The sequence below is a fragment of the Cnephaeus nilssonii genome (genome assembly GCF_951640355.1).
Source record: "Cnephaeus nilssonii genome assembly, chromosome: 11".
Lineage (NCBI taxonomy): Eukaryota > Metazoa > Chordata > Mammalia > Chiroptera > Vespertilionidae > Cnephaeus > Cnephaeus nilssonii.
Genome location: NC_137082.1, coordinates 93,595,281 through 93,617,766, shown reverse-complemented (window position 1 = coordinate 93,617,766; position 22,486 = coordinate 93,595,281). Strand labels below are relative to the sequence as shown.

Sequence of the window (22,486 nt, the reverse complement as noted above, 5' to 3'; positions counted from 1 at the left end):
ACTCAGTGGTAATACCTTCCCGTGTCAGCGAGGACTCAGTGGTAATACCTTCCCGTGTCAGCGAGGACTCAGTGGTAATACCTTCCCGTGTCAGCGAGGACTCAGTGGTAATACCTTCCCGTGTCAGCGAGGACTCAGTGGTAATACCTTCCTGTATCAGGAAGTATCCATGATAATAGCGTGTCTGGCTCCTTGAGCATGTTGTTCACCTGCTGTCCGGCGATAGGGGTCCCTGAGGGCTCTCTCTCCTGGGGGTCCAGGAGGAAGGCAGCCGTCTCCGCCTGCACCCCATTCTCACATTCTCATTCAAGCCATCGCTCCTCTGTGCCGAGACAAGCATTCCTGAAAACCCTCTCAGCCGTCCTCTGATGAGGCCACAGCCAGGCGGGGCTGGAACGGGAAGTGGAGAGAGCAGTGCTGAGCTCTGCGTGTTTCTCCCCGTTTCCACACTTTGCACAGGTGTGCGCCAGGATACTTCGGGAATCCCCAGAAGTTGGGAGGTGGCTGCCAGCCTTGCAGTTGTGATAACAACGGCCATTTGGGAAGCTGTGACCCCCGGACCGGAGGTAAGATCCACTCAGGCCTCTGCTACTGCCTGTATCCGGCCGGTGAAAGGAGCCGGGGAGAAACCCAAGTCAGCATTTCCAGGAAGCTAGGGCCCCGCTAACACCCTGCCCCTTTATTTCGACACCCGGTGGGATGCTAAGGCGGCATCTTCTTTCCGCTTTGGGGGGTAACTTACTTCCAGTAGGTTGCTGTGAGTAAATTGTTTTTAAATGCAGCTTTTTAAAAATGTATTGATTTCAGAGAGAGAGGAAGAGAGAGAAATACCCATTTGTTTACCCACTTATTTATACATTCATTGGTTGCTTCTTGTATATACCCTGACCAGGGATCGAAAAAAGTAAATTGTTTCCATCTCATTTTTTACATTTTTATTTCATTCTCCCTCTCTATGCCCTCCTCCACCTCCACCACCACCCCCGTGCCCCCGCAATCACCACCCTTGTCCATGTCCACGAGTACAGCCAAACAACCTCGGTTCTGATGGCTTTGCTAAGACCCCCGTTTCTCGAGTTGTGGTCGCATCGCGTTCCGTGTGTGTGGAGCAGTCAGGTGCTTTCTCTAGGGCCATCCTGTTCTCGGAGCGGGCGTCTACGGGTGGGTTACTTACGAGGACAAAGTGGCCACTGGGAACGAGCCTGGTTCCTAGGAAGGACGTGGAAGAAGAGGGAAGGCCGCCCTCGTCCTTGTCTGATTTCCCAGGAAAGGCCCCTGAGATAGGGTGACAGGGAGGAGGTGGGAGGAAGGCTATTTAAGGTCAAATCCAGCCTCTGCCAACCAAGAGCTGTGTGACCTTGGGCAAGTGACCTGACTTCTCCAAGCCTCTGTTTCATCATTTGCAAACCCCAAGATCCAGTCTCTCACCCGATAGTTACAGACCACACCTCCATGCGTGCATTTGACCTGGTCCCGGGACTATTCCCCGGGGGATGCAGAGTCAATGGATCATTGTCCATCTAGAATGAGTGCCATTTCCATGCCTCAGGGCCGCGTCCTTGTGTTCACGGAACACCCTGGAACGGGGTTGGGAGGAATGTCTGCAGGTGTATGTATAGGAGGCTGTCAAATGAAGAGGGCGCCACATTAACGATGAGTTTAATTTGTAAGAAGAGATGATGTTTATAGAGAAGAAACTGAGTATAAAACCAGGGGCCAAAGAGCAGTTCCTACAGCAAGGTGGCGGGAGACGAGAAAGCTGCCCACGAGGCGGCGGGTGAGGGAGGGAGCGGGCAGAGCCGGCGGCAGCGGGTGGGGGGAGACTGGAACCTTGCAAACTAGCTCTCCCTCCGGAAAGCCGCGTCAGAAAGCAGGTGAGGAGCGCGCCAGTGACACGTCTCCTTTGGTCATCCCCTCAGACTGCCTCAGCCAAGAGCCCAGCGACGGCGGCGCTGGCGAGGAATGTGATGGTGAGTGAAGAAAGCGCCCTCCCAGCCGTGTGTTCTTTCGCAGGATACGTGAGCCCCCGTCGGGACGCAGTGTCCAGTCTGGGGAAGCATAAGGGAGGGGGTGGCAGGAGGGCTATTTAAGGTCAAGTCCAGCCTCTGTCGGCAGCTGTGTGACCTTGGGCAGGTGACCTGACTTCAAGACTCCCTTTCATCATTTGCAAAATGGACATAATAACTGGGTCGACCTCCTTAGGGTTGTTGGGGAAACTCTTCTAAATCTCTTATCTCAGCTGGAAAACAGCAATAAGTAACGAAATGTCGTTTCCTCATATAAAATAAGCAATAGTTTACACAGACTCGCCATTTTTCTTTCTTTCCCGTTTTATTGAGATATAATTAACACAACATTGTATTAGTTTAAGGTGTACAACACACACACACAAACACACACAGTAAAATTATCACAAGAAGTTTAGTTAACATCCATCATCTTACATAGAAATTTGTTTCTTGTGATGAAAACCTGTACTCTTCTAGCAACTTTCAAATATGCGATAGAGTATCATTAACTCTAGTCTTAGGTCCCAGGACTCCGTATCTCATAACTGGGCGTTTGTGCCTTTACCAGCTTCACCCCCGCACCCCACTTCTTTCTGAGATGCAGCCTCCTAGAGGCCTCCCCTTTCAGAGTCTGCGTCCCCCCAGAGGTCCAGGGCTGTGGTGTTTGCCAGTTGATTCGGGCCCTGTTAGCGGGCCTGTGGCCCAGCCTCAGAACACGTGCCTTTGGTTGTGGCCCCACAGACTGTGACAGCTGTGTGGTGACCCTCCTGAACGACCTGGCCACCCTGGAGGACGAGCTCCGCCTCGTCAAGTCGCAGCTGCAGGGGCTGAGCGCCAGTGCCGGCACGCGGCAGCAGATGGAGCTCCTGGAGACCCAGACCGAGGCCCTGCGGGTGAGCAGCCTGGGCCCGGCCACGCTGGCCCGTGAGATCCGGTGGGCAGATGCTCGTGAGTGACGGTCCTCACGCAGGAAAGGAGGCTCGGCTTCCCTCCTGCCTCTGTTCGCGACGGAGGTCGGAGGTCGGAGGTCGGAGGTCGGGCTCTTTCTCATTGAGGCGTAATTGCCCTGAGGTGTTGCAGTAGCGTCAGGTGGGTGACTAGCGACTCCATATTCATAGACGTTGTGAAGTGATGGCCACGGTGAGTCTGTTACCTCTGTCCCCACAGAGCGGTGACAGCATTACTGACTGTTTCCTCCGTGCCGTCTGTTACTTCCCAGGACGTATTTATTCTATAACTGGAAGTTGTTGTGTGTTTTTAAAAATATATTTTATTGATTTCAGAGATGAAGGGAGAGAGATAAAGAGAAACATCAATGAGGAGAGAGAATCATGGATTGGCTGCCTCCTGCACGCCCCACACTGGGGATCAAGCCTGCAACCCGGGCATGTGCCCTGACCGGGAAATGAACTGTGACCTCCTGGTTCATAGGTCACCCTCAACCACTGAGCCCCGCCTGCGGGGCAATATAAATGGAAGTGTTTAATCTTTACTCCCCTTCACCTTTTCTGCCCCCCCCATCCCCCCCCCCCCGCCTCTGGCAATCATCGGTTTGTTCTCTGTGCCCATGAGCCCTTTCTGTTTTGTTTTATTTGTTCATTTGTTTTGTGTTTTAGAGTCCACATGTCAGTGGAGCCATACAGTATTTGCCTTTTTCCTTCTGACTTATTTCACTGAGAGGAGACATTTTCCTGATGGAACATGTTAGTAAACACACGAAGCAGCACTTCTGAGGGACATTCCTGACTTCCTGTTCCGAGCTGTGTTTCTCACACAGGCTTCTTGCACTGAGAAGACTCAGAAACAGATTTGTGTACGTTGTGGTTAATTCTCCTTAAACGTTTGATGACGTTTCCCGTGGAGCCTTGTGGGCTGTGCAGCCCTGGCAGGGACCGGCCGCCACCTGCCCTGGCTTCCTCTTCCTCATTTGTGAGACGAGGCGTCCGTCTCTCAGCCTGGCTTCCCCTGTGGCTCCCCCGTCTTTGCATCTAAGCGTCCCTTCAATGAAGTAGCCATGGGCCCTGCTTTTATAATACAAGGTTCACTGTAGGTTAAAAGCAGCTGAATTTATTATAGAACCTGGAAATTAATACATCAGGTAAGTGGGACCACTCTCATTTCTATAAGGTTAGGTCATTCATTCAAGTTAAGTATCTCTTGTCCTTTCGTTTTTTAAACGTTGCCATTTTTATTGTAGAGCCGTGTCACAATTTATATCAGAAAGTAGGTTCTTGTCCGGCTGGCGTGGCTCAGTGGTTGAGGGTCGACCTATGAACCAGGAGGTCAGGGTTTGATTCCCGGTCAGGGCACATGCCCGGGTTGTGGGCTTGATCCCCAGTGGGGGACATGTAGGAGGCAGCTGATCAGTGATTCTCTCTCATCATTGATGTTTCTCTCTCTCTCTCTCTCTCTCTCTCTCTCTCTCTTTCTCTCTCCCCCCACCCCCTTCCTCTCTGAAATCAATAAAAAAAATATTTCAAAAATTTAAAAAAGAAAGACAGTAGATTCTTCATGCAGCCTATTTCAAAGAACCACGTTTTTTCCCACAGAACCAGTGTTGGTCTTGCTAAATGAGTCTTTTTGTGTGATCACCAGCTTTACCAAGTTGATAGAACTTAACCCAAATTTCTGCTCCAAAGTAAGATCCACTCTGTATTTGACTTCCAGAACCAGCTGCTCAACTACCGCTCTGCCATTTCAAACCAAGGCTCCAAGGTGGATGGCTTGGAAAAGGAATTCAGTCATCTGAGTCGTGAATTTGACACTTTGCAAGAAAAGGTAATGTATTAGGTCAATAACATTACCTTTTTGTATGTACTTTCAAAATATTGTTAATTCACCCCCCCCCCCCCAATTAACGTAATTTGTTGCTCATCCATTTATTTTTTCATGTAGGTTCAAACAAACTCCAGAAAAGCACAAACGTTATATAACAACCTTGATCGGACAGCCCAAAGTGCGAAAGAGCTGGACACGAAGATTAAAAATGTCATCCGAAACGTGCACAGTAAGAAGTGACTCAGCCTGATAATCTAGTTAACTGTTTTCTATTACATAGCCTGTGCTTGCACTCTGGAAGATTTTCCTTTAAGAGTTCAACATTATGAGGAAGATCCTATAGTGAAAATAAAAAAACTAATATTGCCGGGCCAGTGTGGCTCAGTGGCTGAGCGTCGACCTATGAATCAGGAGGTCACGGTTCAATACCCAGTCTGGGCACATGCCCGAGTTGTGGGCTTGATCCTCAGTGGGGGGCGTGCAGGAGGCAGCTAATGGACAATGTTTCTCTCTCACTGATGTTTCTCTCTATCCCTCTCTCTTTCCTTCTCTCTAAAAATCAATTTATAAATATTTGAAAAACTAATATGAACCCTAAAAATACCTACCTGTTGTAAGTCATCTGCCGGAGTCCAGAACTCCCAGTCTAACACTCCTTGCTGTTTTCCAGTCCTGCTGAGGCAGGTCTCGGGGGCAGACCCGGGAGGACACACCCTGCCCCCCGGCGAGTTCTCCAGGAAGCTGGCCGAAGCTCAGCGCATGCTGAAGGAGCTGCGGGGCCGCGACTTTGGAAGGAACCTGAGAGACGCAGAGGCTGAGAAGAGAGAGGCGCAGCTCCGTAAGGGCGTTCCCCGACTCTCACACCCGCCCATTCCCATCAGTTTGAAATCCAGGGTGCCAAGTGCAAGATCGAGTCCCCAGTCCCAGGCAGGGAGGGGTGGGGGATCCAGTTTCCGTGTCTGTCACGTTAGAGCCGCCTGGGGTGAAGGGCAGCCCATCCACACCCCTGAGAGGATGTAGAAGGTAACGTCTTACCATCAGGCACAAAGGGGGTCTCCTCCTAAGATCATAGATACGAACACCCCTTGTTTCATGTTTACCGCATGTTCATTCTCCTCTCCTCCAGCTTCTCCCAACGTTCTCGCTATATCATTTTTGAAAGGTCGCCCGCCACATCACGTTTGAATTACTAACAGATATTAGCTTTATTATTGCAAAAACAGGAAATGGACATAGTAGGCATGAACAGATTATACCTGAAGTTTTCATTTAATTAGGGGAAATGCCTCGCTAGCTGAAAACGGAGAAATATTAGTGTGGCGCGTATTTTGTCAGGTACCGTTCATCGTTCTCTAGGAAAATAAAGTCATCCCTGGCTCATTGATCAGTGCCACCAGCAGTGGCAGCTTTCTTTCAGCATCTGTGCTGTTTACATGTAAAGTTAGCCTGGCCTTTACCTGCCGGGAGCCGGCGCGGAGGGAGGAGCGGGGCACGTGCTGAGGCCTGCAGACCTCGTCTGGTCCCCACGGGGCCGGCTGTGCACTCCTGGGTCATCCCCTCATTTCCCAGAATCTCCGTGTCCTCACGGGAAACGTGAGGATGAGTCATTCCTGTTTTCACGTGATGATCACAGACGTTAGTGAGGCCACGGGGACGCCGCCGGAGAGGTGCTGCCTGCATGTCAGTGCCCTTCCCGTCTCCTCACACATTCGAGGAGGGCCGTGACACGGTTAGCAGCTCAGCTCTCCGCTGCAGCCTCTGTAACGTAGCGGCGCGCGTGCGCGTGTCCTCAGTGGGAAACATGGTGTGTGTTTCAGTGCTGCACCGGGTCCGGAGCTGGCTGGATGCCCGCCCGGGGGAGCACAGTGGGCTTGCTCAGAGCATCCGGGCCTCCTTAAACGACTACGAGGCCAGACTCGCGGGCCTCCGGGCTGCACTGCAGGAGGCGGCCGCCCAGGCCAGGAAGGCCACGGGCCTCAACCAGGACAGCGAGCGGGCTTTGGAGTCCATCCAGGTGAGTCCCAGCGGCATCTGCCACGGTCACTCGGGACAGGAGGAGGGTGACGGCTCTGCTGTGGACTCAATGGCGTAGCCGGGGACCATCTGTGCATCCAGTCTGTGTGCACCTCTCTGTGTGGGAGCCTCTAATCAAACAGGAACGAGGCATGAAGGCATCAAATGCAAAGCTCCTCAGTTGCCAGAAAAGATTCTGAACTTAAACCACAGAGAAAGGAGAGCACACCCCCCCACACACCCCACCTGGCTGCCAGAGTCCTGAAGGAATAATGTTACCGAGCAGATGAGAAACTAAACTCGCATTGGTTTTCATTCAAAGTGTGTAATATGGTTTTTAAATATGTTTTTATTGATTTCAGAGAGGACAGGAGAACGAGAGAGAGAGAGAGAAACATCAATGATGAGAGAGAATCATTGATTGGCTGCCTCCTACACACCCAATACTGGGGATTGAGCCTGCAACCTGGGCATGTGCCCTGACCGGGAATCGAACCGTGACCTCCTAGTTCCGAGGGTGATTGCTCAAACCCTGAGCCACACCGGTCGGACATATATAACATGCTTTAAGTAACTTTCTGTCAGATAGGCAAACATCATTGTCACAATCACCAGCAAGGGCGTGTTAAACCATGACCTGCTTTTTAGGAAATAAGTGAAACACAGGCCTCATCTGAATCTGATTGGGCAGGACTGTGAGCCGCGATGCTGTCGTGCGCGTTGATGGTGAGCGTTTGTGCGAAACCAGCAACAGAAGCGTGAGAGGTTAGGAAAAGACAGGAGACCTGAGTGGAATAGCATAGGACTGATTCCAAAAAGAACTTGGTGCCCGTCAGGTGTGGCTCAGTAGTTGAGGGTCAACCTATGAACCAGGAGGTCACGGTTTGATTCCTGGTCAGGGCACAGGCCCGGGTTGTGGGCTCCATCCCCAGTAGGGGGTGTGCAGGAGGCAGCCCATCAATGATTCTCATCATTGATGTTTCTCTCTCTCCCCCTTCCTTCCTCTCTGAAATCAATAAAAACATATTTTAAAAAAAGAAAACAAGTCCTACAAAGAATGGTGAATTATATATAATATTCAAATTCGCTGTGCCCGCTATTGTGCATACATAGGAGTGAGGAACACATACCTGTAGCTTTTTAAAATCCCTCGTTCTCCTCCACATCTCAGAGCTTGGTTCTCTGTCCTCCTCGGTGCCCGAGAGGCCCCGTGTAGAGACCGGGCCAGAATGGTAACTGCTGTTTCCCTGGCCCGAGGGAACCGGGACGGCGCCCCACCGCAGGGAGAACAGTGTCCCTCCCTCTGTCTTTGCCGGGACGAGACGGTCTTAGTCCCAGAACACGTTCTGACTGAAGTTGCTCCTGCGCCTGCTGTCCATAGAGTCTGCGCTCCCACCAATACCCTCTTCCTTCTCCCAGAGACAAGTGAGAGAGATGAATGCCCTGCAGAGCGAGTTCACCAAGTCGCTGGCGGCGGCCGACTCTTCGTTACTGCAGACCAACGTCCTGCTGCAGCTGATGGAGAAGAGCCAGGAGGTGAGGCCACGCTCTTCTCTAGAAAAATCAAAAACCACCGACGTCACAGGGCAGGGAAGCGCTGGGCGGTGGCCATCCTTGGGGAGGAAATATGCCACAACGCCAGGAGGGTGCCCCCTGGCGGGGGAGGGGTGACCAGCGTGTCTTCCTCGTCTATTCGTGTTGTCTGCAGGGAGCAAACGCTGCTCTCATAGTTTAAAGCATTGGAACGGCCCTTGAAGATGCAGGCGTCCCCGTTAGCAGAAAGCACGTAGGACTGGCACCAGATGGACAGCCTTCCGTAGCCCAGTGGGCATTTTGGAGATGTGTTTTATGATCGCTATTTGCAAATCAGACAAAAAGTGTGTTTGGTTTAGTAGGACTTTACACCAGTGGTAACAGCGCGGTTACAAAAACCAGCGGGGCCACCCCCCCTCCCCCCTCCCCGCGCAAGGAAAACGTTCAAATGGGCGCATGCTCCGGCGCCACTAAGTGACCTACGGTTACCCGGCGAGGGAAGGGGCTTGGAAAGCGCATTTCTCCTGTGGCCGCCTGGGAACGAGCCGTGTCGGGCAGAGCTCAGGAATGCACGCATGTTGCGTGCTAAACGGCCTGTCTGTCCACGGGAAACAGGACTATAACAACCTGGCTAAACGGCCTGTCTGTCCACGGGAAACAGGACTATAACAACCTGGCTAAACGGCCTGTCTGTCCACGGGAAACAGGACTATAACAACCTCGCGGCCTCGGTGAGCGAAGTGCGGCGGGAGCTAAGGGACAAGGCGAGCGCACTCTCCGCATCGGCCGGCAACGCGGCGCTGGTGGCGCGGGCGGAGGCGCACGCACAGGCCCTGCAGGAGCTGGCCAAGCGGCTGGAGGAGTGAGTGTGGGCCCCCCACCCCCCTCGTGTGAGGACCCGCTGGGCCTGGGGTGAAACCCCCCTGGACCCGCTGGGCCTCCAGGACAGGGTGGAGGGTGGCTCAGGCCCAGGTCCAATCCCTCCTACAGCAGAGGCTGGTTCCCAGGCCGGGGAGGGGGTGTAGAGCTGCAGGACCCAGATCCCAGGTGTCCCCTTAGCAGGTGCATGGGGGTCAGCGCGGGCAGGGGCCACTGCTGAGCACCACACTCCCTGCAGGACCCAGCGGAACGCCAGCGCCGACGAGCTGGTGCGCTGCGCCGTGGAGGCAGCCACCGCCTATGAGAACATCCTCAACGCCATCAAGGCGGCCGAGGACGCGGCTGACAAGGCGGCCAGCGCCTCTGAGTCTGCCCTCCAGGTGGGCACCTGCCTGCACGGGCACCTTCTCTAGGTGCCCCCTCCTCTGAGATGACGGCTTTCTATTTTCCTTCTCTGTGCACCAAGGGGTAGAAGGGGGGAGAGAGAGGGGGGGGGGGCGAGGAGATAGAGATAGAGAAAGAGAAAGATAGAGATGAGAGAGGTAGAGATGATAGAGAGAGGTAGAGGTAGAGATCTATATATAGAGGGATATAGCTAGGTACATATATAGATATAGATCCACATATAACTATTACTTTAAATTAGAACTTGCTATTAGAACAAGCTATTAAATATCAGAGAAGGAGGGACAGGCCTTGTTAGAAGGTTGAAGGCTTTCATCTCCCAAAAACTGAACCCTAAAAGCAGCTCAGCTCTGTCCTCAGTTACTGCGGAGGGAACTGGACAGTGACAGTGAGCACACGAGGCAGGTGTCCTAGCATGTCATTAGCACGTATGTTATTAGCATGTCACCGAGATGGTCCGCTTCCCCACGCCACAGGTGTCCGCCGAGACCCCTGAATCTCTCTCTTAAGGAACAGCCTTTTTCAACCTCTTCTTCACCATCAAACTCATTCTTTAGAGACGAAAGGTGGGGCTTCGGGCAGGGTAAGGCTCTGACTCCGCTTTCCCAAGCTGTGCCGCCTGCTCAGGCCGACTCACTTGGCTTTCAGACCGTGAGGAATGAAGACCTTCCGTCCAAAGCCAGGACCCTGAGCTCCGACAGCGACGCGCTGTTAACCGAAGCCCAGACGACACAGAGCAAGCTGCAGCGAGGTATTGGGGCGAGGGGGTCGGGGTACAATCGGGGGCTGGATGATACCTCTGGGGGTGGGAGAGGCACCTGGGAGAGAAAGGCCCTCCTGAACCCCAGCGCCGGGGCGGTGGGTAACCCGTGGTCTGTCTGTAGACGTGGTGTTCCTGCCCAGTATTCCCACGTGAACTGACTGAACTGGAGCCTCATGACTGGGTGAACCTTGAGGGCGACGAGCCTGTCTAGGCCTGGCCTTTGGGGCTTTGAATTTAACCTACTTGTGGCCATGGCACCAGGAACCCACACCGCGTAGGCACATGTGCAGGGCTGGTTTCTTCTTTTTAATTTATCTTCACTGTTGAAAGTATTACAGATGTCCCCTCTTCCCCCCATGGGCCCCCTCCCCTCTCCCACACGCTGGTTTCTTATTTAAGGTGAAGATCATTCATTTCAGATCATTGAGGAGCTGCCAGAACATTTCTTAAGTCCTGAAATCTTAGCAATTACAAGTACCAAAAGCCACTGCCACGGTGAAACATGAGGGCTTCTTACTTACAGATTTTATCCTTGAAAATTTCCTTTCATTTAATCCGCCTCAATATCACCAAACTCCTGTGTTGACATGTAATCATTTGCCTAGCAGATTTTAAGAATTACATTTTTTTTGCATGTCATCTGCTCCCTATAAAATGTGGGCTAAGAAGTGAGGGTTTAAACAGGCTTAGGCTGCTAAGCACGTTGTTCCTTTTTTCTTTTTGTTTTCTACCACCGAGGGGTGTCTGTGAGCCTGTTCCCCTCACGGGCTTTTCTAAATGTGGTTCATTTTCAGTTTGGAAATGAACAGGCACAGGCAGTGCCTATGTGTGTGGTTTGCTTGCACACGGCTGGGGTACAACTCGCCTTCCCCGCTCTCTGAGACTACAGAGGCGTCCTGTCTGCATTATGCGTTCAGCTGTTCGCCCCTCACAGTCACTCAGTCACTCGATAAACATGTACTAGTGCACAGCGGTGGCGTCTCGGGGGCCCTTACATGCAGGTCTGCTCGACGCCGTGCAGGCACCAGCTACTTCCGGGCCACTGGCACCACGCGGGATCAAAACCCACAGAGTGACCGCCTTCGCGCTCCCTTTCCTTTTAGAAATCAGTCCGGCTCTGAACAACCTCCAGCAAACTTTGAGAATGATGACCGTTCAGAAAGGGACGATGCACACCAATGTCACCACCTTCCGCGATGACCTTCGTGGGATGGCGAGAGGTCTGTGTGCCCTGAGCCCCCGCCCAGCGCCCAGCTGCTCCTGCTGGGCGGCTCAGACACTCACCCTCCCTGTCTCTGTGCATCAGACGACATCGACGGCATGATCAGCAGCGCCAGGAGCATGGTCAGAAGTGCCAACGACATCACAGACACGGTCCTGGGAGGGCTGCACCCCATCCAGGAGGATGTGGGGAGGATTAAGGACGCCTACGGGAGCACCCGCGGCGAAGACTTCAGCCAGGCGCTCACCGACGCGGACAGCTCAGGTGCCCGGCGTTCGGGGCCAGGGAGGCGATCCATGGTCTCCCTCGTTCTGTGCTCTGGTCACTTTAGGTTCTTCCCTGATAAAGTGTGATCTTAGAAACTAAAATATGAGAACAGTTTCCAATAACTCATTCAAAGATATGGGTGCTCTGTTCCTTAGAAGGACTGGGCAGAACCCATTCACACTGCTGTGGACTCCCCTTTTATAGATGTAATGACTATGATGGGGTCCCTGAATCATGATTGAGCTTAAGGGTTCGAAAACCAAGAGGTATTTTCCCTAAAGTGGTCGAGAAAGATGATTGGCATGTGGCTGCAGAATAAAATCCCTGGTGTGCTTAGGAAAGGTCTCTGAGTCCTCCGGTTCGGCATTCGGGACCCAAACACTCCCCTTGACAAATGCTGTCACCGGGAGCATCTGTGTTTAACCTTCTCGACGCTCACCGTCAATGTGTTTCCTCACCTCACCAACAGTAAAGAAACTAACCAACAAGCTGCCTGATCTTCTGAGCAAGATTGAAAGCATCAACCAGCAGCTGTTGCCGCTGGGCAACATCTCTGACAACGTGGACCACATCCGGGAGCTAATCCAGCAGGCCAGGGACGCAGCGAACAAGGTGGGTGCACCCCGCGCGCCGGCACCAGAGCTCCTCCTCGGAAAAGGCGCCCGTTCACCGAAGGACAGCGTTTATTTCCCCGAGAGCCCGCTGCTTCCTTGCCCTGACTCTTCGGTTGCTTGATTGCTGCCTCCTGTCATCCCCGATGGTCGGGTGTGTCGGGGACCGACTGCCTCCTGCCCCCGAGTGTCTGCAGACAGAGGGCTGGGTGAACGCAGGCTCAGGGCAGGTTCTGTGGTCGGAATGTGCTGGTGCGATGCTGCCCAGGCCCTGCGTCCTCCTGTGACGGACGCTGTAGTCCCCTTTGTTCAGGAGGGACGGACAGTTCCTGCAGCGCCGGCAGGTTCTGGACGTGGGGTGACAGCAATTTTCCGTCATAGGAGCACGGATCCCTCAGCCTTTCTCCCGTTCAACCCCGCCCCCCATCGACCCTTCTGGCCCCCCTGCCCTCCTGCCCAGGCCTTCACCACCCTGTTGTCTGTGTCCATGGTTATGCATACGTGCATACAAGGTCTTTGGTTGATCTCTACCCTCCCGCCCTCCTACCCTCCTTCCCTCTGACATTTAACAGTCTGTTCCATGCTTCCATGTCTCTGGATCATTCGTGCTTTTTACTGCGGGGCTAGGAGGCCTCACACCCCTCGTTCCTTATCAGCCGGCTTGGGAGCGGTGGTTCATGCTAGAAGGAGTAGCTGGGGAGCCAGGAGCTGCCGCCCTGCACACCCATGTTCCCCTGGAACAGCGCTAACGCCGCCGTCTCGCCCTCGCAGGTCGCCATCCCCATGAGGTTCAACGGGAAGTCGGGCGTGGAGGTCCGGCTGCCGAGCGACCTGGACGACCTGAAGGGGTACACGTCTCTCTCCTTGTTTCTCCAAAGACCCGAGCCCGGGGAGAACGGCGGGACGGAGAACATGTTTGTGATGTACCTCGGCAACAGAGACGTGAGTGCCGCGCTGGCGTTTCCCCTGTTCTTAAGGAATATGGGCTCGGGGGCGCGTGACCCCGCTGGGCCGTGCCATCGGCACAGCAGGAGGAAATCCCGCCAGCATGCCAGTAGGCTCCGCCACCTCGACGGTGCACGGGGCCTCCGTCAGCCCTGGATTTTACCTGCCGCAGAGCTAGGGGCCTTCCACGTGTGCACCGTGAGCACATGCACACCTGGGCCAAAGGTCAGCCCCTCTCCCGTGTGCCCAGGGCAGCAATGTGAGGGCTTCATGGAACCCTCACGTGTAGGACATGAGTGCACGACACCACGGGCCAAGGCAGCTCGCACATTAGCAGTGTGAGCCGTGCTGTCGTGTTATTCCCATGAGGATACGCCTCGTTTGTTCTGCCCCCAAGGCTCACTGTGTGAACCCACGAGTGACTGGAGATGCACTCGCTTGGGATGGGAGCTGAGAGCATGCGTGTGTCCAGGGCTCTGAGGTGGACTTTCTGCCCCAGGCCTCCGGGGACTACATCGGCATGGCCGTGGTGGACGGCCAGCTCAGATGTGTCTACAACCTGGGGGACCGCGAGGCCGAGCTGCAGGTGGACCAGACCTTGACCAGGAGTGAAACTCAGGAGGCGGTTATGGACCGGGTCAAGTTCCAGAGGTACTCGGCCGACAGACCGTGGCTCCTGTTAAGCTGACTTACGCCCCCAAACTTCCATTGCACGTGTTGCTGAACCCCATTTTTAGAATCTTGGCTTTGATTTTTTTCTCATGTGTGCATATATTTTTATATAAACTTGCTATCTACTTTATTTCTAAACAGAATTTACCAGTTTGCAAGGCTTAATTACACCAGAAAAGCCACATCCAATAAACCAGAAACAGCTCAGTTCTATGACATAGAAGGTGGGAACAGCAACACACTCCTCAACCTGGACCCTGAAAACGTGGTGTTTTACGTGGGAGGCTACCCACCTGACTTCACAGTAAGTCCAGGTGCTACTTCCCTGAGGGGAGCATGGGCATTGTTATCTGGTGTCTCTACTTACCAATTATATGGAGATGGGCTTAACTTTGTTCTCGGAGCTCACCCAGGGGTAATAGCTAGCACTGGAGTACTTCCTTGCACAGTGATATATGCTAAGTATATTCATTTAAAAAGCATTGTTATCATTCCCACTTCTTAGGTAAGGGAACTGAGACAAAGAGGTTGGATAACTTGCCCAAAGTCATCTAAACAGTAAAGCCAGGGCATTTGGCTCCAGGGTCCCCATTCTTCGCTCCTGTTGCTCTGTTGTTGGTGAAAAGTGCCAGATTCATACTATTTCTTGGTCAACCTGATCATTGTCCTTTGCTCAGTGAGCAGATTTTTGTTTCATTCTTTTCAGCTCCCCCGAAGACTCAGGTTCCCTCCGTACAAAGGCTGTATTGAGTTGGATGACCTCAATGAGAACGTCCTGAGCTTGTACAACTTCAAAGAAACTTTCAACCTCAATACCACCGAAGTGGAGCCTTGTCGAAGGTAACTGGGGCTCGGAGCTGTGTCTCGGTCACTGTGATCTTTACGACTTGCAGGTATTGTACACGGATAACTTGCTGTTGATGTCACAGGCTGCTTTGGGCCAGCAGTTCTTCGAGGATGCTGGCGTGCACCAGGCTAGGCCGTCCCTAAAATCTAAGACCGGTGGCTTTTTTCTCCGTCTGTGTAATATGTTAGGTTGATCGAGTTTTCTCGATTTAAAAACAAATAAATTTCTCTTAAATTTTTGGTGCCTCCTACCACAAAACGTTCCATGTAGGATGGTACCTGATTTAGGCACAAAAGTATATATTTACTGTAAATTGAAAAAAAAAAGTGGCCCACAAAGCACACCCACACCTGGACCTAATGGGCATTCTGCCGGGAGCGCCTGACCTTCCTTCCCGCTGGTTAAAGGGTTTGGGATATTCTAATCCAGACAGACTGAGTTTTTATCACTTGGAATAAAATTACTATACTTCACGTTAATAATGTTTGGACGTTTCAAGCTCTTCCTAAGTAGATATTTCCAAAGGGACTCCTGAATATGATCTTTACTGAGCTGGTGTTTAATTATCATAAGATGTAAGAGTACCTCCTGAGAAATTCTGGCTGTCTCAGCATTTAAAGGTGTTTCCTCTTCTTTAAAGAAGCTTGACGACTAGATTGCATGTGTTGGCTCCATTCCCCAGACAGCAGCACCTCCTACTGATAAACACGCTTGTGGATCACCCTTCGCTGCCCTGTTCTCACTTGTGCTGGTGTTGACAGGAGGAAGGAGGAGTCGGACAAGAATTACTTTGAAGGCACAGGCTATGCTCGAGTTCCAACTCAGCCACACGCTCCCATCCCCACCTTTGGCCAGACGGTTCAGACCACTGTGGACAGAGGGTTGCTGTTCTTCGCAAAAAACCAGGTAATTTATAACAAGCATCTAACTACTAGCAAGTATGTCCATTCAGTGGAGCAACTTGGGGTACCTGGGTATTATAAACAGCCAACTCGGCCTGAAAGACCAGGTGCAAATGTGACCTGCATCCTCTCCCGTGGCCCAGTCCTACGTTCTCTGGTTGTGGGAAGGTGTGTCGTAATAAGGCAAGGAATCAGGAACCTGAGAACATGCTACCAAAATGTGGGAGAAGTCACCCCTTTTCCCATTCGATTCTCATTGTCAGTTTCACTCTTTGGAAACGACTATTTGCCTTATAATTGCCTAAAACGTTTTTGCATAAAAAATGTGAAGACATCCTGGGGTCTTGGTCTGACTCTTGCAGGCTGTGTGGGGGTGTCTTCATCAACCTGGCCCTTGACTATCCAGGACATGATAGCGTCTCTCTTACCAAGTAGCTGAGATCCCTAGAGGCCATTCCTTAGTCTCCTGGCCTAGACAATTCCAAGGCAATGCTCTACACTCTACAGGTGATCACCAGCGCCACCTGCTGGTGGGTGGGCTGGAGTTGTCTGCGCTGTTAGGAGCCTTCTGTTGTTGCTCCATCAGGTAGCGTTTCTGGAGAAATGGGGGTCTCCGGTTTAAGAATGTGGGTTCACAAGGCAGTTGGGATCTTACCAGGCCCTTTTACCTGAAGGTGGGGTCACAGGCCTGGCCCAACTCTTCTCTCTGGGTTGGTCTGGACCCTCCAGGAGGTGCCAAGGCTGATGGGTTGGGAAGGCCCTGACCTGCCAGGAGATGCAGAGCCTGGAGGTCCACAGCGTGTGCAGCGCCAGGCGGCTGTTTCCCGAAGCGGGGTCCTCTGTGCTACAGCGTGAAGGCCTTTGAGACGGAGCCAGAATCTCTGCTCATTATATTAGAAGGAAGCTTACAAGATGCTGTCAGCAACCAGACAGGAGAGCGTGATCTGAGGCCTGCTGAGGGTAGGCTGGCTCCTTCCTGTCCGTGAGTTGAGGTTATTCTGTTGTTAGGAGGGAGAGGACCCCTGACTGGCTCCCCAGGGCAGGGTGAGGGTCCCGCTGGGCTGACTTTTCTTTCAGAGAAGGGCTCTGAGGCCTTCAGTGAGAGGCTTCACACCAACAGGGTTTGTGCAAGAGCCAACGTCAGCCCCACGGGAGAAATCCAGGCTCATCTCTCCTCTGAGGAAACACTTGGCTCGAATACATGCCTTGCACCACAATGCGGATGCAGACGGACCAAGACCAACAGGTTCCTGCCCCAGGGACCTCGGGTGCTGTGAGGGAAGACAAACAGGAAGCACATGTACGCTAACTGATGGATTATGCTGATGATTGGTTATGCTGATGATTGGTTATGCTGATGATTGGTTATGCTGATGATTGGTTATGCTAGTTGATGGGTTATGCTGATGATTGGTTATGCTAGTTGATTGGTTATGCTAGTTGATTGGTTATGCTGATGATTGGTTATGCTAATGATTGGTTATGCTAGTTGATTGGTTATGCTGATGATTGGTTATGCTAGTTGATTGGTTATGCTAGTTGATTGGTTATGCTAGTTGATGGGTTATGCTGATGATTGGTTATGCTGATGATTGGTTATGCTAGTTGATTGGTTATGCTAGTTGATGGGTTATGCTGATGATTGGTTATGCTGATGATTGGTTATGCTAGTTGATTGGTTATGCTAGTTGATGGGCTAATGATGTCATCACGATGGTGATGACCATAGAGAGGGAACGTTGGAGGTGAAAAGAGGGTGTGTCACAGAATAGACTTCCTTGAACAAAGGATGCTTAATCTGAGACCCAGAGGACAAGCAGAGGACAGCGTGCAAAGGGGAGAGGCGGGAGGGTGACCCATGTGGGGGAGGGGCAGGAAGGAGGCCCAGACGTGAGGAGGGCCGGGGCTCTGAGGGAGCGATGGCTGCCCGTGTGGCTGGGACACAGAGAGCCAGAGGGACCAGAGGGATGGACCTGACAGTGGTCAGAGCCTCAGAGCACCTGGTGGGGAGTTAGGGCTTTCTCCTGAGAGCGTAGGAGAGCACCTGCTCACACTGACCACGTTGGCTGCAGAGTGGAACACGGATTCACGAGGGCACAGCGTGGGTATGGGGGGACAGTGTGGGCATGGGGGGACATGGTGGACATGGGGAACAGCGTGGGCATTGGGGGACAACGTGGGCATGGGGGGACAGCACATTGTCGCTGTGCAGTCAGCTGAAGGAGCTGTGGCTGCGACCAGGAGGCCTGACGGGGAGAGAGCTAAGAAATGCTGGGACTGGGCAGAGTGGATTGGATGGCAGAGGGAAGAGTAAGAGTGACTCCTGTGTGTGTGGCTGGCTCACAGTGATTAGCAGTGAGAGAGGAAGGAGAGGGAGCAGCGTGAGGGCGAGGACGGCTCGGCAGCAGGTGGGAGGCCTGTGGGTCGGGGTCCTGTGGGAGAGGTTCTGGGTTTGCGTGTCTGGGGGGCCTGGCAGCAAGAACCGGAGGAGGCAGGTGTGCAGGCCCGCGCCGTTCAGACAGGTCGAGGCTGGAGGAGACGTTTGGGCCTCACGGGCACACCTGAATCGGAGCACAGCTGTGTCTGAGATCGTGAGACAGGGAAGTGGTGGGAGGAAGAGGTCCTGTGCGGGATCCCCAAAGCACCCCCACACTGAAACGGGAGGTGAGGGGGCTGAGCCAGCAAATGAGACTGAGACGCAGGAACAAGGCAGGAGCCAGCGGGTGGCCAACGCCTGGGGCTCACGGAAGACCAGGCCCCTTTCCAAGGGCAGCTGTTCGTGTGATGTCATGAGCGGGGTCTTTCCCGTTTCCACGTTCACACGCTGGTCCTGGATCGCTGGGAAGCAGCCAGGGCAGCTAGACTAGCGTTGACTGCTCCCTCCTGTGTGCCGACCGCCACACGCGATGCTGACGAGGCTCAGCGTGCACCCCAGGCCCAGCCGGGAGCTGGCCTGCAGCGCTGTTGTCCCTTCAACTGAGGAGGCGGCTGGCTGAGAGCGGCCGGGACCTAGAGGACTTGGTGCCAGCGCTCAGCCCTTCCTCTGGCGCGTCTCCTGGTCATGGGTGTTGATCCTGGCTCGAGGGTCCTCATCTCCCTAAACACAGAGTCCTGTCATAGGCGCTGTCTCCTGGCTCTGTGACCCTCCAGCTCCCTAAACACAGAGTCCTATCAGGCGCTGTCTCCTGGTTCTGTGACCCTCCAGCTCCCTAAACACAGAGTCCTGTCATGGGCGCTGTCTCCTTGCTCTAGAGTCGCTTCATCTCCCTCAACATCGAGGACGGCAGCCTCCTGGTGCGGTACAAGCTGGACGCAGAGCCGCCCAAAGAAAAGGGGATCCGAGATGTCATCAGCGACGGGAAAGACCACTCGGTACGTCCCGAGTCTGTTCCCTGGATTCTTACATGCCTCCGCCCTCAGTGACATCCGCACCCAAGCTCTTCTCTATTCCCGGGTGGACTCACCCACTGAGCGGCACGTCCCTTTAAGATGTCGACATTTGGGCAGGAAATATAGAACGTGTATGTGGCATATACACTGAGTAGCCAGATTATTATGATCTCTGAACGCATAATAATCTGGCCCTCAGTGTATAAAACATGACTCACTCCAACATCTTCATTAAAATGTTTTAATAGTGTAGTTTACGCGACAGTCTCCCGGCCGCGTGTGTCATGAATCGGGAGGGAGACAAGACCACAGCAGCCCTGAAGCACCGTGAACAGGGTTCCTTTTCCTCGCTGCTGGCTGACTCGCCTCTCCTTTATTTCAGATTCAGATCAAAATTGGAAAAGCCCAGAAACTTATGTTGATAAGTGTGGGGAATTCCCAAAGCATTAGAATTGAAGGAGAAATATTTGATTTCAACACATATTACCTGGGAGGCATCCCACTTTCCATCAGGGAAAGGTAAGATGATCTTTTTTTAAGGAAGCAGATTGCCTCTCGGTGGTTTGATTGCTCCTGATTCGTTTGCCTTTTTAATTCTAGCGACAGATCACCACAAAGAGCTAGCTTTTCAGTATCGACAGTGTCGGGCAACAGGGTAACGCAGGCTCTACACACTGGGTGATGGGACGGGTCATTTGGGGGGGGGGGGGGGCAGGGGAGCTGTGTGCCACCCCATTGTCACTCTTGGGAGGAGCGAAGGCTCAGGAATACAGGTGGTGCCGATGCCGCCCATTAGAATGGAGGCGGTGGCGCTGGGCCTTAAAGGTCGTGTGAGGGCCCAGGCGCCCCGTGCCCACCGGCAGGGCTGGGAGTTGGGGGGCTGCCTTTGGGAAACGTCTCAAGAACATAAAGCACCCCCGGCCAGCGTGGCTCAGTAGTTGAGCATCGACCTATGAACCAGGAGATCACGGTTCAATTCCTGGTTAGGACACATGCCCGGGTTGTGGGCTCCATCCCCAGTGGGGGGTGTGCAGGAGGCAGCCAATCAATAATTCTTTCTCATCACTGATGTTTCTTTTTTTTCTCTTTAATTCTTTATTGTTGAAAGTGTTACATATGTCTCCTTTTCCCCCATTGACCTCTCCCAGCCTGCTCCCGCCCCCCAGCACAGACCCTCACCCCCCTACTGTCTGAGTCCATTGGTTATGCTCATATGCATGCATACAAGTCTTTTGGTTGATCTCTTACTGCCACCTCCAACCCTCACATCCTCCTCTGCTTTCCATCTGAGGTTTGACGGTCTTTTTGATGCTTCTGTGTTCATCATTGATGTTTCTCTCGCTCTCCCTTTCTCTCTGAAATCAACAAAAAATATTTTTAAAAAGAACATAAGGCACATCTGTGTTCCCGCCGCCTGCCTATGTTATCGAGTACGGAGTAGGTGCACACCTGTTTCTCAGACTAATGAGAACAGGAATGAAGTAAGTTCATTTGTAAAGAAGTAAAGCTTGATCGGAGTGAGGGAAAGATAGGTTGAGAATGTACTTTGAAAAGCTTTGCCATTTTGTTGATTTCCTCCAAAGGGGTGTGAGGTGGCTGACGACCTGTATGGGGAGAAGACACCCTGAAGGGTTAGTGCAGCCTCGTGACTAAGCGAGTCCCAGGGTGCTTGATCACGAGACGTTCATACGTGACCTGAGGCCAGTTAGCGCCTTTCTAATGTATCCGTCAGTTGGAAGGAGATGTGGTTTATAAGGCGTTACCCATCCTCGTAAGGAGGCACCAACCTTTGGGGTAAAGTTGTCAGGTTGGCCCCAAAGACAAAAATGCAGAGAAATCTTAGCCCTTTAATGGAGTTTGAGTGAATTTCGGTGTTTTTGAACTGGAAGAAACTTGTAGATCAGAGGTAATCTGTGTAACCTCTGAATATTAAAAAAGAAAAAGAAAAAGAAGGGCATCAGGAGATGCTGGTGGGTCTAAAATGCTGAAATGCAAGAGAGGACGGGTCTGGATGTACAAATAGACAAGCTCCAGGAGTCCATTGGAACCTTCCTCCTCTTGGGAGGCAAAAGCCATATTTATAAGAATTAAGCTCGGGCTGCAGTTCCATTGAGGATTGGTTTCTTCCTTTTCCTGTAATGAATTTAATTTTATGCATATTACATGCCGCTAAACAGCTTATAATGAATTGAATAAGAATGAACGCAGACACCCTGCCCCTGAGAAAGATGAGCTGCCTGAGGGATTCACATGAGATCGACTCTGTGGTTCTCTGGAACATCATTTGTGTAAGAAACACAAATATTTGCCTGGCTCCTGTGTGTTCGTGTTTTATGTGAATCCAGCTTCAGACCGAGCCAGAAGCCGAGTCGCAGGAAATGCCACGTGGAAAGAGCTGCTTCAGGAGTGGCTCTCATCAAATGTTTGCACTCCCACGGGTCGTTGCTGAGTCTACCTGCCACATCCAGTCCCTGCTGTTAGGGTCTGGCCGGTGACGCGGCTGTGAAAGAGTTCACAGTTAAAAGAAGAGATGTGGACGGGAAGTTTCTTTTACCGTCTAGGGAGGGAAAGGCCCTGCATTGCTAATCAGCACAGGGCAAGAAACACAGGGCGGCTTCCCCTTTTAAGCCCCGGCTGTTGCTAAGCGACAGGGAAGGGAGGAGGATTCGGGGCTGAAGTGGAGCAGACATCAGGGGCTGTCTTGACAGATTCTAGTGGTTTGTTTTTCAGGAGACAGTGCAGGCAGATGTCTAGGGAAGTGCCTTCTCAGTATTTTCCCCGAGCCTGTAAAACAAGCCGAGAACAAAAGCTATGAAGAGTTCAAGAGGCGTGTTGGAAGGGGGGGGGGGGGGGCAGGGAGGGAACTTTCTACCAACTAGAGGCTCCTAGGCGCCAATTATCCCTGAGTGTGCAAACAGCAGGGAGGAGGGGGATGCAAGAGTTTAACCCCGAGAGTAGGTTAGCTTGTCCTGCAGTTTGAACAGAGGAGCTAACAATCTCCTCCCCTCTTTGCCCATCGGCCTTGAGAGATCTTTTTCCAAAAACGAGTGCGAAAGCTCTGCTGCTTTGGCCCAGGGGTTGAGCATCGACCTATGAGCCAGGAGGTCACGGTTCGACTCCCAGTCAATCACCACATGCTCTTCATAAATGGGGGGAGAGGAGTCCTAGCCAGTGTGGTCAGTGGATAGAGCATTGGTCTGCAGATCAACGGGTCCCAAGTTCGATTCCGGTCAAGAGCACTTGCCTGGGT

General features: G+C 52.6%; 1 protein-coding gene across 3 annotated transcripts in view; it reads left to right on the top strand.

The window, feature by feature from the left end:
• LAMA3 (laminin subunit alpha 3) overlaps nucleotides 1-22,486 on the top strand; it is a 142,242-nt gene that overhangs the window by 100,199 nt on the left and 19,557 nt on the right. For all 3 annotated transcript variants that reach the window (XM_079784239.1, XM_079784240.1, XM_079784241.1), the window contains 21 exons: nucleotides 460-566; nucleotides 1,920-1,970; nucleotides 2,751-2,902; nucleotides 4,677-4,787; nucleotides 4,905-5,016; nucleotides 5,458-5,625; nucleotides 6,605-6,801; nucleotides 8,220-8,336; nucleotides 9,041-9,195; nucleotides 9,451-9,592; nucleotides 10,266-10,368; nucleotides 11,484-11,600; nucleotides 11,687-11,866; nucleotides 12,339-12,481; nucleotides 13,252-13,422; nucleotides 13,925-14,076; nucleotides 14,239-14,401; nucleotides 14,804-14,937; nucleotides 15,706-15,850; nucleotides 19,099-19,218; nucleotides 19,619-19,755. In XM_079784239.1, the coding sequence (XP_079640365.1) occupies nucleotides 460-566; nucleotides 1,920-1,970; nucleotides 2,751-2,902; nucleotides 4,677-4,787; nucleotides 4,905-5,016; nucleotides 5,458-5,625; nucleotides 6,605-6,801; nucleotides 8,220-8,336; nucleotides 9,041-9,195; nucleotides 9,451-9,592; nucleotides 10,266-10,368; nucleotides 11,484-11,600; nucleotides 11,687-11,866; nucleotides 12,339-12,481; nucleotides 13,252-13,422; nucleotides 13,925-14,076; nucleotides 14,239-14,401; nucleotides 14,804-14,937; nucleotides 15,706-15,850; nucleotides 19,099-19,218; nucleotides 19,619-19,755 (2,877 nt within the window). The remainder of the gene's footprint in view (nucleotides 1-459; nucleotides 567-1,919; nucleotides 1,971-2,750; nucleotides 2,903-4,676; nucleotides 4,788-4,904; nucleotides 5,017-5,457; nucleotides 5,626-6,604; nucleotides 6,802-8,219; nucleotides 8,337-9,040; nucleotides 9,196-9,450; nucleotides 9,593-10,265; nucleotides 10,369-11,483; nucleotides 11,601-11,686; nucleotides 11,867-12,338; nucleotides 12,482-13,251; nucleotides 13,423-13,924; nucleotides 14,077-14,238; nucleotides 14,402-14,803; nucleotides 14,938-15,705; nucleotides 15,851-19,098; nucleotides 19,219-19,618; nucleotides 19,756-22,486) is intronic.